The following is an 18,702-nucleotide window of genomic DNA, read 5'->3' on the forward strand; positions in this document are numbered from 1 at the left end:
CCCGTAAGATAAGAAATGTGTTGTTGTAAGCTACTAATTTGTCATGGCAGTAATAGAAAATGAAAGCAGGCTCTAAGGCTGGCTCCTTATCACTCAGGTCTCGGCTCAATGTCAGAGAGACCTTCCCTAGACACCTCACCTGAGGTCACCCTCTAGTCACTGTGTTTTGCTACTTTATTTCACCCGGTATTGTCCATTACCTGAAATTCCTGTGTTGACTGCTAGCCCTCCGCATCAGTAAAGCTCCAAAACACCAGGCACCTTGGTTATGTCCACCCCTGCACCCCCAGCCCAAGAACTGCCTACACAGAGGGGCAGTTCCACAAACCCGTGATGGGTAGACGAGGGGATGGGTGAGTGAAGACAGGGGTGCACCAATAACATGAAATCTACTGAGGCAGAATGCTCGACGGCCACTTGCCATAGTTACAGCCTCTGAAGACTCAACAAAAGTGTACACACTCCCCTTCACATTCTCCAGGACCTTCAGTCAGTTCAGGTCACACCTCTTGAGATGCTCGTACTAAACCTCCAGAGGTCTCAGGCTTAGCTGCTGCAGCTGTCCTAGGAAAACTTAAGCCGAGAGTGAAGAATACATTCTTTCAGCCAAACAGACCCGGACGGGAATCCGAGACAGTCCATCCATGAGTAAATACCGGCTGAGTGTCCCCTCCAGCTCAGACACTCCGGGAAGAGACTAAGCGGGTGTGAGAAGAGGTGTTGCCTTCTCAGACTTTGTTCGGTGTTTTCCAGGCACCGCAGACAGGCTCTTTCTCCAGGAAATGACTTGCCAATCCAAACAAGGATGCAAACAAAGCCCAGGGAGACCGGCTGGGGTGAGGCTGCTGCCTAATCCTGGGGAGGAGGAGAGGCAGCAGAAAAAGGGACACGGGAGCAGGAAAAGCGGGGACAGGGAGTGTGAGGACAGGGTGCATGATGGGCCGCTGCGCTTGCAAATTCCATCAAGGCACCACGCGTGGGCACAGGGTACTGCGTACGAAATGATGTTTATTGAGTCCGTCTTGGAAACAGACACCACGAAAGGGTTTTGGTTTGTGAGCTCACTCGGAGTTTAGAGTCGTGATCACTTCCTGTCATTAAACCTCAGCCACAGGAACATCCTAACTTAAACAACAAAAATGAACCTTCGTCTCGTAAAGGGGAGAAGCAGTGGTTAAAACACAACAACTGTCCCTCTCGCACCAGCTCTGAGAGTGTTAAAATGGCCGTGAACACCAACAAAATTTTCACGGGTACAGTCTGAAATATCTACTGTGCAAACCTAAGGCGTATACATCCAGGTGAAGCTGTAAACTGGCTAACAGTCAACGGCAAAATTAGGTCCGCTGGGTCTGGACTGGCACTCCCCGTCTGAACCTAAGAGCTCACACACTGACCGAGTGACTGCCATCCTCATTGGGGTCATTTGCTGTATGGAAAAGGCATTTAAAAGCATGTGTATTGCTAACGTTGTAAACTAAAAAAAAAACCCAAACCCAAGCATCATTAATTACTTTGCCTGGATGGATAAACACCAGTCCCCAGTGCTTAGTGTACCACAGGACAGAAGCCGTCAGTTAAATAAATTGTCAGGTTGTTACCTATTGACGTTCCATCTGCTAATGCATGTTAGTCAATCTGTGGGCTTTATCTAACACATACCCCAAGATTTTTGTTGTTTGAAATTCTCAGATCTCCTTTGAACATCTCCCTTCCATCACTCTCTTAGAAGGATGAACATGAAACAACTTGTTAGACACAACTTCCCACTCACAAGCCATCAAAAGCACACCTCTGGTCACGTGTCAGATCTTCCCCCAGCAGGGATACGCCGGGAAGGCTTTGGTGAGCTGCCGCAACTGACCTCTGCCCTTGTAGCCACCGCCCCCCACCCCCAGTGGAAGCCAAGCTGACCCATGCCTCTAGATTTTATTCACAAAGCTTCCAAGCCCAACAGGATACCTAGAGGGTGCCAGAAGGGTCCAGGGGAGCCTTCTCCTTTCTTCTGGAGCTGTCATGAGTGGGGCCGACAGGTGAATACAAAGAGAAGAACAGAGGTCGGAGACAGACAGCAAGCTCGGACCTGGGGGAGCAGGGTGAGACAGCGCAGCACCAAAGCCTGCTGCCCCAACCACATTTGGAGACCTCTCATGTCAGCAATCCCCAGTGCATCTGGATTCTTCTTTAATCACAGGGAATGAGCATCTCCATCTCCCCCCACTGGAAAGCATGGAGACATTCCATTTGCTGCAACCCTCTGCCCATAAGGCAAGCTGTCTCCCCACCTCGCTGCAGCCTTTCCCATAAACCACGACACTCACAAACACAGGCCATTCTGGATTCGAATCCAGCTGCTAGAGCTCTGTGGCCTCTGAACCCTGCCCACCACGGACCACCTTCACCCTTGAACTGCGTCTAGTCTCTTTCCCTGGAGGGCTTGCTTATTTCTTAGCTTGAACACACACCTGGTCAGAAAGGACCAGTGAAATATCCTATGTGCAAATATGTGCAAACAATTGTTTTTGAGACGATGCACATTTTAAAAATTCAAGTCAAATCCAGGAACACACTAGTTGGTCAGTATCAGCCAGCCCTTCACCCACAACAAACAGAAAATGGTCAGTTTCCAAAGTAAAAGAGATGAAGGCATCGGCTACTCCACCAGGGAGGTTAGTTTCTTGAGCTTGGGAGGAAGCCTGAGGGGAAAATGCACAGGCTTAATCCAAGCCAGGTTTCTCCAGCCTTCTGGCCCTCCTGGACGTGGATGTAGGTGAGGATGGACCCTACCACCAGTGGGCAACTCCTTCCGAGTGATTCTGAAACTGAAACAAGGAAGGCACTTTCCCAGAGCCCTGGTAGGTAGGGGCTACTCTCTACTTTCCCTCCCCATAAACACACACAGGGGAGAGGTATCTTTTCACCCACAAGGCTCTGCCTCACCAGACCTAAAGGGGAACTCCAAAAGCCAACGCATCTTTGCTGGCTTCGTATGCCGAACAGATAATCTCCTGCTGTGGCAATGCCAAGGGCACTGGGATGCGTCGTTGGGACCATCAGATAGTCCAATATCTGAGGAGGGAAAGCCCAGAGATGAGGACCCGAGTCAGACAAGCAAGGCTGGAAGTCAGCAAGTGAACATTAGGTAGTCGGGTCCGTGTGGCTGCGAAGAGGTAGTCACAGTCACGAAAATGGAAAGGTTTATAACCAGGTTTCCCCTAGGGCACTTAGGCTAGGCCTGTCCCCAAAAAGACAGAAGGTAGCAATTGCCCAAAGGAGGAGCCACTGGGTGATTCACAGGATGGAACTGTCCTCATCCTGGTTGCTACACAGGAGCTGGGACGTCCTGGAGGTGGGCATTCAGCCGAGGGAAGCACTATTCGTCTCCGAGTCCTCCTGGCTGCCCCCGGCCACCTCCTCCCCCTGGTCGGGGCTGTCGGTGACGTTGGGCTCGCTGGAGCACTGGCGGTGGGGCGCGGAGAAGCTGGGTGGCAGAAGCAGGCACTTGTCCTCGGCGCCAGCCTCCTCGCCTAAGCCTGGGTGCATCATGGAGGCCATGGCCAGCAGCTGGATGTCCGAGTGGGCATTGGCCACCGTGTGCCGCCGGACGCTGCCACACTTCTCCAGGTAGGCCTCCCCCTCTTGCTCCGTCAGAGGGGTCAAGACCATCTCATTCAGTGGCCGGCTGATGGTGGCCATCGGAGAGGAATAGTTCAGGACAGTGACCTTGGACCGGACCCGGGAATGGCGCCTGGCTGCAAGAGAAAAACCAGCAAAGGCTGTAATTGAGGAGGAAATAGTGGGGGGTCAAAGCCTCTTAATCAATGAGGAAGAAAGAATAGGCTACAAAATGCCAGGGAGCAACCAAGACAGAAGAATCTACGCCAGACTGTGGCAGAGGTTTTCTCTGAAGCCACACACTTCCATAATGTCTCCACACTTTTACAACAACCATGTATTACTTTTATGATCACAAAATCGATACTTATAAAATAGAAGCACCAGAAGAGTTCAAAGAAGCAGAGACCCCATTAAAGAACCATTCTTTAAAAATGCCCTTGAAAACAATTCATTTCTCTCCCGCTGCTGTTAAATGCAAGCACTTCAGATGGGCGATTGCAAAACCCATTTTGTGGCCCCAATTCTCCAACCAGCCTGGCTGGAGATGGGGTAAGAGTGCTCGCTGAGCATTTCCTACATGCAGGTCCAGGAAGAGGAAGGGGCCAGAACAAAGGCAGGGCCCAGGGCACAGGTAAGTTGAGGGATGGGCGTGGCAGACACAAGCAGCATCTCCAGGAGAAATGGGAATGCACCTGATGGTATCCATGGATCCCGACCCGGTAGAATGAGCCAGGAAACCTGTCTCAGATGGACACCTGGGTGTCGTCCACCTCTCCGACATCGTGAGTCCAGCAGCCCAAAGTTCTTGGAGGGTTTGGCAGGCAGCAAACTGACAAAAGAGGCCAGTGGGGCTGCTGCTGAGAGCTGGGGCCAGAGTGAGGGTGGGCAACCCGAGGAGGGGGTCGCCATGACTCCTGTACACTCCCCCTCCTCCCCTGCCATAAACACTTCTTAAGCTACAAAGTGCAAAATACCGTGCTCACTGCAGGAGAAAGAGAACATGAATGTGATATGAGGCCTGCCAAAGGGCCTGGAGCCCAGTGCACAGATGCCTGTGTGCAGGAGGGAGCTCTCTTAGACACAGTCATTAACTGAGCATCTACTATGTGCTGGGTACTGAATCATAAAAGGATATGCTTCACCCACATAATCTCCTTGAGACCATTTTGCAGAAAAGGCACCTGAGGTTGAGATGCTACATAACTTTAGTCACAGTTAGTGATGAAACCAGGGCTCAAGCCCAGAGCTGACAGCAGAGCCCCTGCCTGTGACCCCTGGGAGGCCCATACACAGACAACTATTCAAACAGGTCAACACGGCCAATGTCAAGGCAGAGGTACCCACAAAAGCACTGTGGGGATTCAGAGGAGTCACACAGAGGGGTCATTTCAGATGGGCCTGCTCCTTTGAGAGTGATCGACAGACTGGACCCAGACTGGCCATCCACTCACTCACTGAGAGGCCTGTGCCGGGGGCCTAGGTTATAAGGGGAACCACGTGCGCCCTGCCCTCAGTGAGCTCATAGTCTAGGGGGGAGGTTGACAAATAATCAGGCCATGACTACAGAGCATGGCTGGTGCCAGGATGTGGTCCGGGACCCAGGAGAGGGAGGGGGAGGCACACACAGTGGCTCATCTGGAGTGGTTCCCCAGGGGCCAGGCCACCTCTAGCTGGGGCCATAATATGGCAGGTAGCAGCTCTGCCTGGGTCCTGAGCTGAGGTAGGACAAGTCCTTTCTCCTCTGCGCTCAGCCCTGGGCAGCTCAGAGACATTAAGTAACTTACTCCAGGCCACACTGCGGAAGCGCAGCCCTTGTAGTTTCCAAGGCCCCACTCTGGCTCCATCTGCGGCTGGCCCCACCTCTCTCCTTACTGCTGCTCCCTGCCTTCCCTGCGATGACTCACGGAGAGGCCTACAGCTCTTCCTTCTGCTTTCCGGGCGAAATGTTTTGGTTCCCAAGATCGGGTGTGGGCAGAGCCCAGACCACAGGGGCCGAAGGGCTGGGTCAAGCCCCCTGGGCAGACAGTGCTTCCTTGCTGAATTCCCGCCAGACTCCAGATGCAACCCTCAGACAAGGGCGTCAGCTGCGTCCCCAGTGGGGTCAGCCCCTGCTGGGCGCCCTTGGGAGGCCTTCAAACGGACGCCAGGCCTGACGGACAGCTCTGCACACTGCTGCTGTTTGCTTTCTCCCCACTTCTTCACACCAGGGAAGACCGGTCCTGCCACTCAGAGGGGGAAACCTCCCACTAAGGGACTGATGAAGCTGTCAGTATCCCCTGGGGCCTGAAAAAAAGGGTCCCTCCCTTGCCATGGTGCCCTTTGAGCAGGGACAGGACCCGCCCCCTCCGCTGGCACCTACCCCTGGGCCTCCTCCTGCCTTTCACACGGGATGGGGCGAGGGGAGCCTTTTTTCCTTCCTCAGGCACCAGGCTCCCCCCACCGTGGCCTCCGCCCAGCTCTGGCATTCTTCCCCCCTGCACAGAGCCGGCCCGGCGATGGCAGCTCCTTTCACACCCGCTGAGAGAAGAAAGCCTGGGTGAGGCGGTCCTCCAGCCCTTTGTTGGGGACTCAGTTCCCAGGCCTTTGATCTCCACGGCTCACCGGCCAGGCCCCACGGGCATTGTGACCCCTGCACACCAAGTCCGTTGTGGGCGTCCCTCTCCAGGCCGCTGCACCTGAAAGCCCGTGAACGCCTCCTTGTCAGGAAGAGAAGTTACAGTATCTGGAGGCGAAGGGCCCTCCCCCTGGAGACACAATGGGTGGGGGGATGTGTGAAAGGCCGGAGCTTTTGTGCAGGAGAAATGGAGCCCGAGGTGCTTGCTGGGAGGGCCCTGTCAGCAGCCTGGGCAGTGGCTTGGAAAATTTGGGACCTTCTGGAGAAAGGTAGGATGGGGGCTTGGGTTCTGACAAATCGGCCCATTTAGGATGTCATTATCATCTCTCTGTTCCCCACTGCCCGAGAAAAATGACGGCTTTGGAGGGGAGACACACACACACACTCTCACACACACTCTCTCCACACAGCCTCAGACTCATCTTTTCTCTCGGAAGCAAGCCTTGCGTGTCCAGGGAACGAGGCCTATTCCTCAAAACCACGGGCCTGGCTGGCAGAGAGAGAGTCATCCCACAAATCCCGGGATCAAACTCGTAAGGAGCATTTTAGAAATACCACCTCTCAGGCTCTGGTCACCTCCCCCTCTAGTGTGACCCTGGGGATGTGTCTTAATGATGCGGAGATGGGAGTAACCACAGTACCCACCCCCCGACATGCACAGGTCGTGCCAGGATGGCAGGAATGCATGCCAAGCACCTGGCCCAGCACCTGGAACGGGACAGGCGTTTGATACGTGGTGGCTTTTCGGAGGATCACCAGCTGCCCTTGACCACTCCCAGCCCGGGCCAGGCCCCAGGGGACGATGGCAGAGCCCTCCTGAGGTTACAGGGGTTTCTCGTGTCTAACGCGTCTCCTCAGTCTTGCCATCAGCAGGTCATCTGGATGTGGCTCTCCCTCCACAGGGTAAAGGCCACTGTCTCCATGTTACAGAGGGGGAGACGGAGGCCCGGAGAGGCCTCTCAGTCTGGCAAGGAGTGTCCTCAGTAAGGGAGGGCACCACTGTGGCCGTTTTAGAGTTTAGTACCCAGAGGTTTGAGGGGAGGTGCCTGGTCTCAGACACCTCCTGGGCTGGGGAGGAGAGGGGGTGAGGTGGCGCTCCTGGGAAAGTGCAGACAGCTTGAGGGTTTGGAAGCCTGGCTCCAATAGCCAAGTGACCCCAATCTTCATTTCCCTCACCTGTGAAACGGGAACAACAGTGCCCACTCGGTGGCACAGCGCCCAGCCCACTCAGCACAGGGCCCAGGACACTGCCTGTGCCCAGGTCTTCCCTTGCCACCAGCCACTGTGCAGCTCTGAAGCTCTTTCAGTTCCTCAAATGCTGCAACTGCTACCCCCACCCCAGAGCCCTCCTGGAGACCCTGCCCGTGGCCTCAGGGACAGTCTGCCTTTCCTGTTTATTCAGCTAACTCATATTCATCCTATAGGTCCCAACAGATACATCACTTCCCCATCACTTCCCCCGGGGAGCCTTCCCTGATTTCCCATCCAGGTAAAGTTCCCCTGCCATGGGGCCCCTGGCTCTGTACTTCCCACGCAGAGCACTTGCACCCTGATGAGTCAGTGTCTATTGTCTGTGACTTTCCTCTGGACCGTGCTCGCAGAGGGCAGGCTGGGTCAGTTTTGCTCACGGATATACCTGCAGCACCTCATAAGGTGCCTGGAACAGGGCCTTCGTACGCGTTTTCTGAGTTAATAATAAAAAACAAATCGAAAGAGAGTCATTTCCTTCCCTCCCTACCCCTACTGAGACAACTTAGCAGGCAAGGAGTGGCCTTGGTATAGGAATAAAACCTCAGGCCTTTGCTTCATAATTTGACCAAGTATGTATTATTAGTTTCGCTGGAAAACTGAAGGCACCCCTCTTAGAGTCCTCACTTGAACAAACTTCTGCATCTATCCTCGTTCCTGGCTCTAGGCCCAGCAACGTTGGATGGAGCCCCTGCCATCAACCCGCAAACCCTGCTGGCGTCCTGACATCTGCCTGGGTCCTCTGGCCCCACTCAGGGAGCCTCGGCAAGGTGACAGGTGGGCTGAGCCCGAGCGGGAAGCTGGTCTCCAGGGTGGGCACAGCAACGTGGCAGCTGGCCACAGCAAGAAGGGCAGGTTTCTACTCGGGCTGGTTCCAGCTCCTGCGTGGAATGAGGGAGGGAGCCAGGGGAGAACCTGGCAGGCAGCAGGCTGGGGCCACCACCCTCCGGTTTGCGGTGGCTGTGGTTAAGCTGATGTCTCCAGAGAAACATGAAACATGACGGGGCTGTGAAGACTGTAGCCAGCCCTGCCTTTCTCTGCAGCAGAGAGGCCCAGGAAGGGGCGGGCACCTCACCGGGGCTGCTCCTCTCCTTTTTGCTTTGAAGCTCAGCTCCAGCTCCATTCGAGCAAGGAGAGGGGGCCAAAGGTTCTAAATACCGGGAAATCTCTTTCCATCTCTGCACCTATGTGGGTGCTGCTCACCCTGGCCTCAGGGTACAGATGCTATCCATCTAACATACATTTTTGAGTGTCTGTTGTATACCAGACAACATGCCAGTTACTGGATATAGAAGAGCCGACAAAACATCCTGGCATTTGGGGAGCTTTTGTTTCAGAGGGTAACTGAGAAACGTCTTTTATGATAAGCCTTATTATAGAGCTATTTTCCCATCCACACTGAGGTTTCACTGAGATAAAAAACTAACGCGATTCATCTCTAGCTTCTCTGGGGTAGCTAGTACCAAGCCTGACAGTAACGCTAACTTTCCGGACCCCAAGACAGTCCCCAGCAGGACTGGTCTCCAAATCCGGGAGCCCCTTTCCTTGGCGTGAAGGCCCCGGCAGCTCCTCCAGAAACGGAGTGGAGAGCAGCAGCTCCATCTCATCGGGCCACGCGTGCCAGAGCTGGCTTCCCATTTCCAGCTGCTTTCAACGGCAAACAACCACGGGCGGTGTTTTCACTCAAGTGGGAGTGGCGCGATAACGCCCAGTCTCTGGTATCGGGTACAGGAAAAATTAATGCGGCAGGCACAAGAAAAAGATCAAAGCCACCAAGCAAAGGTGCGGACCAGACAAGCGCCACCACAGAGGCACAGGCTAAGTCCCGGGGGAGGAATCACTGCGCGAGGAGGAGGCTACCGAGACAAGGGCCCGCCGGAAAACAGGAGGCATCAGCACGCACACATCTGCCCGGGCCTGCACCGGAAGCAAGCGTCTGGGCACAGGATCAGGGCCCAGTAAAACGTAGCCAGTGGTGTGATTATCAAGGCTCCCCGCAGCTCGAGAGCTGAGCCCCTTACCCAGCGTGTACATGGGGCCCGAGGCGCTGCGGTCCTCGCTGATGCCCAGGAAAGGAGAAACCACTTGCTTCACCAGCTCCTCCAGCTGCAAATAACCCTCACTTGGGCCTGTGGGCTCATGAACACTCTGGAAACAAACATCCAAGAGAGGCAAACGTCAGTCAAAGTCGCCACAGCCAGCTGGCCCTCCTACTCCGTTGGAGGCAGTGGTACCAGCAGGCAGCACCCTCATGATGACAACGCAGGACACTGAGGCCTGACGCCCAAGGCACTTGTGGTGGGTCACTGTGATAGGAATTGTGTATGGTGGGTGCCATGGTGCCTCTCCCACAGGTCCCACCAATGCAGTGGGGTCAGGACTGTCCCCACCCCATCTCCAAGGTCTGGGCTGGTCCCAACCACAGTATGCAAGCCTCGCTGTCACAGTGACTGCTCACACTCAGCAGGCAGGCACGTGCCATGTGTCAGGGCACAAAGGCCTCCCAACAACCTGAGGACGGTGACACTCTCCTCATCTCCATTCCATGGATGAGGAAATTCAGGCCCAGAGAATTTAAGCAAGTTGCCCAGGAAAACGCAGCTGGTAGCTGGCAAAAACCTGGGACTGGAACCCAGGCTGTCTGGCTCCATGCACATCTATCTCACTGACACTCGTTAACAGGCTAGGAAAGAACGGGGGACAGAATATGAAAAGGTCCAGAACGGTAGAAGAAAGGGGGAGTCATTGTGGAACAAGATGTATGTTTAGCTCCAAGATGAAGCCAGTTCAGAAGCCCAGCATGACCAGAGGCCTCTGAGCCAAAGCCAGAGCAAACACCAGCCAAAACAATGACCACAGCAGTCAAATCCAGAGAGGAGCCAGGAAGTAACCATGGTTTCCTTAAAAACCAGCAGACTCCTAGGGGACTCCACTGACCACTGGGAAGGACTCCAGGCCACGCTCTCGAGTTGAGGGCCTGCGGGGAAGCAGAGAGACAGGGATCCGTGAGGGTTGTCCCCAGCCCAACGAGCTGCCCTGTCAAATTCTCAAAGTGGAATGGGTTTTAAATCACCCTCCGTTTAAAGTAAGAACTCACCACTGAACTGGGGTTTTCAGGGATTGCAGGGGGAGACGGTTGGGCAATAAAGCCAAAGGGGCCAATCCGGCAGGCTGGGGACCACCAGGTGAGGTGGATGCTCCCAAAGAAGCAGGCTGACTTGGCCCCTTGTTGGCTTCAGGTTGGTTGGGGTGGCAGGGCAGGGGGCAGCTTTAAAGGCACAGGGCACTGTCCTAGGGTGATCTCAGGACTGGCCTGCACCTGCCAGGAGGAACCAGATCCCACACTGGTCATAGTCTCCAGTTCAGCTCCTTCCTGGGACAGCCTGAGGACGGGGCCATGCCGCCCACAGCAGAAAAGTCTGAGCCCCTTGTGTGTTTTGGAAAGCGGGGGGTGGGGGTTGATCGGGGACATTTTGGAAGCACACTGGAAAAGGGAGGGAGCAAGGCCTGAGAAATGGCTCTATGCCCTGTAAGAGAGTCAGGCAGGGAAAATTGGCCTAGACCTCACGGCGCTGTGGAGGGTGGTGGGCTGGGGAGAGAAGGGGGCCCAAATTTCCTGCAGCAGGAATGGTCCCAGGGCAGTGCAACATGCAAGTTCCATTCAGACCGAGAAGCTGCTGTCCTTCCTGCTCAGGAAGATGGACTTCAGCTGGGGAAAGACCTGGTGTGTCCCTGTCACGCTCCCAGCCCCAGGCTCCGCAGGTCCGAATGAGGAAGGGCATAGGCCCATAGAACTAGTCCCAGGAGGGCCCCAGAGAAATGATGCCAAACACTCCGTGTTAGAGAGGGACCATCTTAAAAGCTCATGGGCATTTCCAAGTACCCTGGGAGACTGCAGGGGGCGGGAGAGGCACTGGTAGCCCACAAAAGCTGAGTGGAAAGGTAGAAAAAGCAAGAGCTGAGGAATGAGTGACAATTTCACCTCTTAAAAATTAAGATGTGACCTTGGGCTACTTAGCCATTTCTCTGAACCTCCCCCTCATCTGTGAAAAGGGAAAATGGGGACTGTTTCCTTGCCTGACTTCTCAGAAATTTGTCACCACAAGAGTTTCTCCAAATATACTTCCCCTGCCCAGGCTAGAATCCCTGTGTGACCGTCACCACCAAGAGGACTGAGGCCAGAGACCTGGGTTCAGTCCTACTCTGACTCTTATTACCTGGTACCCTCATTCACTGAACAAATGTTTAATTAACACCTACTATGCGCCAGAGACTCTGCTGGGTGCTGAAAGCAGAAGACATACAGATCCGCCTTGACCAGAGGGGGCTGGTGGGCCACTGGAAACCCAGCAATCTGGGTGGAGAGAACTGGGGTGCAGGGGTCCCTGCACAACAGGGAAAGGCTAAGAAGGCCAGTGCAGCCGGAGAGCTGAACAGCTGGGAAGTCAGGTTCCAGTGAGGCTGGGGAGGTAGGAGGGGCCAGAGGCCAGGGTCCAGACTTGAGCTGTTCTCCTAAGATTGCCGTGGACCACTGAAGAGTTGAAGCTGCCCCATGGAGAACAAAATGGGGTGGGGGCCGGGGTGGAAGAAGGAAGATTCCCCTAGGAAAGCAGACTAACCATTTTTAGGGACTTCATGGGGGACAATGACAGCTTTTTTATACAGTTGCTGAGTTGTTGGGCACAGGGCCTGAAATGTTGGAATTTATTAAGGCCCTCCTGGTCTACTGTTCATAGGTGAGAGCCCTTCCCTCAACCCTCCTGCCCCCTAAAAAAACAAAACAACAAAAGAGGAATCACCTCTCATCCCTACAATATTATACACGGAAGGAGAGGGTGGAAACCCAACTTTCCTAATCTTCCTATCCGAATCCCCAGGAGCCCATTTTCTAGGTTCCTTATTTGGCATCCAAGCTCTGTTTTCCATTCCTCGGACACGAGGGGCACACACACTTTTCCACCCCTTTCCTTCTCCTTCCCTGCCATAACAATACTGCGCCTGGCATTGCAGCTGGTTACGCCCACGCTCATCCTATGAGGCAACTCTTCCTCCGCTCTGATTTCAGGAAAGGGGGAGAATGCCCAGAAGCGTGGTCCAACTAGAGAACAGGAAGAGAATGGCCAAAGGGGAAGGGAGATATCAGGGCCCCAAGGCTTACGTCCCACCCCTGCTGAGAGGACCGCCTGGGGTCACAGGCTGCCTGACCAAGGATGGAACTGTCTTCCCTATGGACGGGCTCAGAGCTGATGCTGCAGGATCTAAAATTGGTACAGAGGTGAAGGATGGTTGGTTACCTCCTTTTGGGGGTGTCCCTAGCCCACAAGCCCTGTTTCTTGAGAAGCATGCACCCCCATCCATAGGACTGGGATCGCTGAGGTCATATCTGTACTCCTTGATCCCACTCAAGGTCATAGACAGCGGAGGGGAGTTCCGTAGCCCAAGCCAGAGCAATCAACATCTTTCCCCTGAGTGTACATAGTTCTGAATCTTACCACCTCGGGCAAGCGCATAAACTCCCCGAGTTTCGCTTTCCCCACCTGTAACATGGGAACAACAACAGTGCCCACCTCACCAGGCGGTCATTTGGACTGCTTCATTCAGAGAGCAACACACTTAATAAAGTCTTTGGCCCCTGCCTGGCAGGAAGCAGCAAATGTGAGCTCATCTTCCTATTATTGATGTAGAATCAGGACAAAGAGATGCTAGACAACCATCTGGGGTTGTCTCTTGGTGAAAACACATGAGCTATGAGCTGTCATGTTTGATCAGGTGAGAACCAAACCATGGAGTGCAATTCTTCAGAGAGAAAGGCCAAGTCCTAGAGAGGCCAGGCAAGGCCAGGAGAGGCAGCGTCAGAGAGAACCAAGGTGGACCAGACAGAAGGAGAAAGACTGGCACTGTGGCCTGACCATGGTCTCCCTCTGGTTGCAGTCCTTTGGGAAGCCCATCTGCCCCAGGAAGCTTCCAGGGAGTCCTGGTCTGGCTTGAGTGAGGCTGCAGGAGGTTCTTGTTGTTATTTGTAACTTGTGACTCCCTGACAGAGGAGAGGAGAGAAGGGTGTCCACTGTGTGAGTGACAGGGCGTTGGTGCTCCCTCCCCACTGGGATCCCAGCACAGCACCAGGGACCTTAAAGATGCTCAGTGACAAAGGAACATAACCGACTAAAGGATACTACATGAAGCTAAGGTGCTCTGGTTACTTGGTTCCTTCACCCTAGTCCCTACTTTTCTTCTCTCGGCCTTGGGGGCACATCTCCACTGGGGCCTTACCTGCAGGATGAGCAACATCTGGACAATGGACGAGGGCAGCTGGGACTGGGCCAGTAGCAGCAGGTCGCCCAGCTTCACCTTGAGCAGGACCAGGTCGCGGAAGCCCAGCAGGGAGATCTGGCGGATGGTCAGCTCCTGGCCCTGGAGGACAGAAGAGGCAGCATCGGGAGGGGAGAGCTAACGGGACCTGCCACCAACCACGTGGGGTGCAGGGCACCCAGGATGGGAGAGGAGAGGGTGTCTGCAAGGCCCAGGGTGGGGGTCGGTGCTGCCAAAGAGTCAGGGACTTGGCCCCCATCCTTCAGAATGAAAGCTCTGACTCCACCTGCCTCAGTAACACAAAGATGATACATAGAAGGGGGGCCATGCCTGTCATGGGCGCCACGAGTGGTCAGAAAGAAGAAGAGAGGACAATGGGGAGAAACAAGAGAAAAGGCCACCACCTCCTCCCCACATCCAAGGCTGCTTCCTCAGCTTTACCCATTGAATGTTTGAGCACCAGTCACATGACAGGCAAAGGAGGAAAACGTGGGACCTATTAAACTTTTATATACATGCAAGTAACTCAGGAAGTGCCTGGGAAAGTACGAGAAAGGGGCTTGCTCAACCCTGGGGGGTGGGCGCAGAGACAATCCTAAGTGACACTTCCTGAGCTCTGGCTATGGGCTAGGCATGATTCTAAATAGTCTTAAGGCAAATAATACATTCAATGCTACAACCACCCTTTGAGAGAGGTACCATCATAAAACCCACTTCACAGGTGAAAAATCCTAGAGCTCTGAGTGACAGTAATTTGCCCCATGTAGAGCTAGATCGCAAACCTGAACTTGATTTTAGAGCTCCTGACATGTACCCAAACAGAAAAGGGGGAAAAGGACCCGTTTCCAAGGCTCTCCTTTGCACATGTATACACAGAACACACAAAAAATCGATTGCTCTTGGTAGAGACAAAAACACCATTCGAGCCTACGCTACCAAATAGGACCTAGGTTCCCATCCTTCAGGGCTCCCCAGGTTTAAGTTCTGCGTCTCCTGTAACACCTTAGGAAGGTTTGCAGCAACTCGGGCAAGAGTGCACAGCCGTCTCTGCACCCCCACCCTGCAGCCCCAAGAGGCACACACAGCACTGCCCACGCCCTACAGGCTCAGCTCAACCACCGCTTCCAGACAGCCCTCCCTGACAGTGGTCTACGCCCGCCTCCCCCATCTTTTCCACGGTCCTTCAGTTTCCATTTTTTGCACCGCATCCTAGCACTTGGCACTGACTACTCAACCCGTAGGCATCTGTGCCCTTGCTTTACCTCCAGGAGCCCTTTCATTTTACAACGCAGAAAAACGCAGGCAAAGTCCCGCAGCCTCGCACAGAGCAGGCACTCAGAAGCACACTTGTCTGGCGAGGGACCTGTGAGAAGGATCTGGCTGGACTCGCAGACACCTTAGGGAGTGCTACTAAGAGTAGTGAGGACCCTTAAGGCAGGGTTCTGAAAGTGGGGTGTCTGGACCAGCCGCAGCATCGCTAGGAAAATTAGGAGGTAGACAGGGGCTACACCAGTTGTTGCCAGAGCTTACCACTCTTCCAGAGAAGCAGGGCAGCAGCAGCCTCTGACATGCAAAAATGGGGTCCTGCCTGGGTCAGAGCCTAAGAGGGCCCTTGGCCCTCTGATGACTGTCCCGGGACCATGCCCGCCCAGATCCCACACTCCCCATTCTAAACCCACCTGGGTGCCTGCACCTGGGAATTCCATGCCCAGCTGGTCCTACCAGAGACCCAGGACTACCCTTCAGAGGGGTTGCCAAATAAAACACAAGCTGTCTGGTTAAATTTAGATCGTTTTTTAGCATACATCTCAAACATTGCATTATTCGTGTTTGTCTGAAATCCAAATTTAACTCAGCATCCTGTTTTCATTTGCTAAATCTGTCGCCCCTCCCTCCCCACACTGTCTTCTGGAGACCCACTGCTGGCCAAGGAGTGACTACGGCAGGGAAGGGAGAAGCTTGTGGGCTCAGGGACCGGCCTGGCCACGTACATGCCATCCATCCTCTTGTGGGGGCACAGGACGAGCTGAGGACAAGAGGAAGACAGCAGTGGCTGCAGGCTGGAGGCTTCCACTGCAACTGTGAGGGGCAGGTCCTGAATGGAAAGTGGACTCTATAGGCATAGCCCCCCAATGTTTAAATATTTGAGAAATAGTCCAAAGAACCCCAAGTTCCTTTAAAGCAGCATTCAGAGCAAACAAAGCACGTGGGTCATCACCTCTGGCACAAAGTGGTCCCTGCTCCCGCACGGCCCGCTTAGACGTGAAGCCCTGTGCCCGGGGCAGGAGTGAGCACACGGCCGCACAGGTGTACGACAGAGACTTATGTCTTAGGAGGATGGTCTCCTGCTCAACCTGCCGTAGGTGGTGTCCATTCTGGCCTGGCACTGACCCGTCCTGCAGCAGGGTAGCAGGGAATCAGACGGTAGAATGAGCTGAGGTCACAGAATAAGAACACGAGAGGGATGCCTCTCATCTTTTAGTCTAAACGCCTCACTTTGCAGGACATGACATGGAGCTACGCTCAGAGAAGGGAAAAGCGATCGCCCAAACCCGACCAGATCCTGAGTCCAGTGTTCTTTGTGCTGTATCGTCTTCAGGAATCCCTCGTGGAGGGAAAGGAACATTATTCCTTTCCCACAATCTCGGAGCAACGGGAAACTTGCTTAAAATCATGCTTCAGAGAAAGGGAGGAGAGAGGGAAAGAAAAGGAGAAGTCTGCTTTCCCCACCTTTTCTACTTCTGAAAACTAAGAAGAAGCAAAAGCACTCCAAGAATATACAGACAAGCTCCAAACCAAGAGGATGTCGAGGGCCTGCAGATTGCTGCTTCTGCGGGGCCTCCTCTTTACTTGAGGTTAGATGCTAAATATAGAACCAGAATGCTCTGCAAAGATTCCCCAAGTCCTTAGCCGACTCAGGCCCCGACCTCCTGGCTCTCCCCCATCCACCCCGGGAGGCTCCAGGTGGCAAAGGCCAAGCCGAGGCCATTCCAGCGAGACTGACCTGGACTGGATAAAATATTGCCTGCAGGGTGGGGAGAGTCTCAGTGAAGAAGTGGTCCCAGACTTCAGCCAGAACCTCAATGCAATTTTCACCTACACGAGGGCGAGAAGATGGGAGGGGAGAAAGAAAGAAAAGAACTTGTCATTACTTGTAGGAGAGGCCAGAAGGCAGTTCCATGTCAAATGGAGCAGGGGTGAGGGGGGCGCAGGGGAAGAAAGCTCATTAGCTACATTTCATCTGTAAGGTGTAACTACAGTCAACACCGGGTTGGACAGAAAGATTGGACTGAAAATATGCAAATATGCCTTCTATCTCCAAACCAGAAGAGGAACTGAATTTTGAAAATCATGTAACTGTTATTATCACAAGAATGGCTACGACATCATCAGTCACTGAGCTAAACTACTTATCTATGACATCTCATGAGTAGACTCTATTACCCCACGTACAGGCTCAGAGAGGCCAAGTGTGTGGCTCAAAGTCACACAGCAAGGAGGCAGAGCTGGGATTCCAGATGCCATGCTCTTGACTGACATGACCTAGGCAGACCATGTGCAGTTTTACATTGCTTTGTTGTTGTTGTTTTAATCACCCAAACACAGACTTTTTATTCTGGACTTGAGCTGTCAATTGAGGGAGGAGGAAAGAGGGCCTGGAAACTGTCACCTCCACCCACTGCTTTGCAGTAACCGGAGGGCAGCATTTCTGAAGTGGTCACCTGCAAGACACAGGACTCACACCCTGATGCAGTGCCTACTCCCACCCCAAGGATCAGGAAGCCTGAGCCGTGGCCAAGTGCCACCCCCAGGCTAGATATACACGGGTCACCAAATGCCACTGGAAGGCTGTGCAAGGAACTCTGCGTCTGCAGGAGAGGTGGGAGCTGGCAGAGAGGGGGCTGCTCTGTGGCTGCTGTTCGATGACCTAGATAATAGAGCCGATTGGGCACTGTCTTTGCTCATCTGAGGCAGAGAAACTGGGTCAGCCAAGATTAGACACCAAGGGCCGCGTTTGGCAAAACACTGCCAGTTCCACTGAAGTGATTTAGAAAGATTCATTTTAGCATCTCCCGTCTATTAATCTAATGGACAATAAAAGCAGTGGCTGGGAGAGAAGAGCAAGGGCACGACTAGTAGCTAGCAGGGCCAGAGACGTGCAGATTCGGAAAGGTCAGAGTGGAATGTATTCGGGGGAAATGCAAACCCATTACACCCTCTACTTTACCTCGCAAATTGCTAATTGCACTTTGTTGGAATTGCTCATTTTACTTCCCTGTCTCCACGAGAACAGGAGTGAGTGTAGGGGCCCTTTTTGTCCTGCTCACCATCATCTTCCTAGTGCTTAGCATGGGGCCAGACACATCACTAAATCAACTTCAAGAAATCTTTGAAAGAATGAATGAATGAATGGCAAGTAATACGTGTATAGGGGTTTGGGACAAATGCTGGGGCTGGTGAGTGGAAGGAGGTTAGCATGTAACCCAAATATGGGACAGGACAGACCAAGACTTAATGGTTAGCTGCAACATTCCCCTTTGCTTAAAGAAAACCTCTGTCATGTGAGCAACGTGTCTGGGGAGAGTCTGTTTCCTTCTGTGTCTTCACCCTCCTCTATACCCCTCAGCCTTTGGGCCTCCAATGTCGATTTATTTCAGCCCCTCACACTCACCATGTTCCTTCATGCCACAGGGCCTTTGCATGTGCTAGTTGCTTTGCCCAGACTGTTCTTTGCCTCCTCTTTGCCTAACGTACACCTATTTATCTTTGTAGTTTCAGCTCCAACATCACTTCCATAGGAAAGTGGTCAAAGCTCCCTAGCATGGGTGGGATGGTATTTAGCACTTGACCTGGCTGCAGTGCTGTATTTGGTGACGATTTGATTCATATCTGTCTCTACTACCAGGTTGTGA

At 53.6% G+C, this 18,702-nt stretch overlaps 1 protein-coding gene across 1 annotated transcript in view; it reads right to left on the bottom strand.

The window, feature by feature from the left end:
* Nucleotides 1–266: 266 nt before the first annotated feature.
* The window catches only part of PRR5L (proline rich 5 like), a 49,472-nt gene continuing 31,036 nt past the window's right edge, over nucleotides 267–18,702 (bottom strand). Inside the window, exons 5-8 of the mRNA XM_045194293.2 lie at nucleotides 16,794–16,885; nucleotides 13,751–13,891; nucleotides 9,502–9,628; nucleotides 267–3,752 (exon numbers count right to left, since the gene is read on the bottom strand). Coding sequence (XP_045050228.2) covers nucleotides 3,358–3,752; nucleotides 9,502–9,628; nucleotides 13,751–13,891; nucleotides 16,794–16,885 — 755 coding nt within the window. The 3' untranslated portion in view covers nucleotides 267–3,357. The remainder of the gene's footprint in view (nucleotides 3,753–9,501; nucleotides 9,629–13,750; nucleotides 13,892–16,793; nucleotides 16,886–18,702) is intronic.

Source organism: Desmodus rotundus, chromosome 5, assembly GCF_022682495.2.
Source record: "Desmodus rotundus isolate HL8 chromosome 5, HLdesRot8A.1, whole genome shotgun sequence".
In the NCBI taxonomy this organism is placed as follows: Eukaryota; Metazoa; Chordata; class Mammalia; order Chiroptera; family Phyllostomidae; genus Desmodus; species Desmodus rotundus.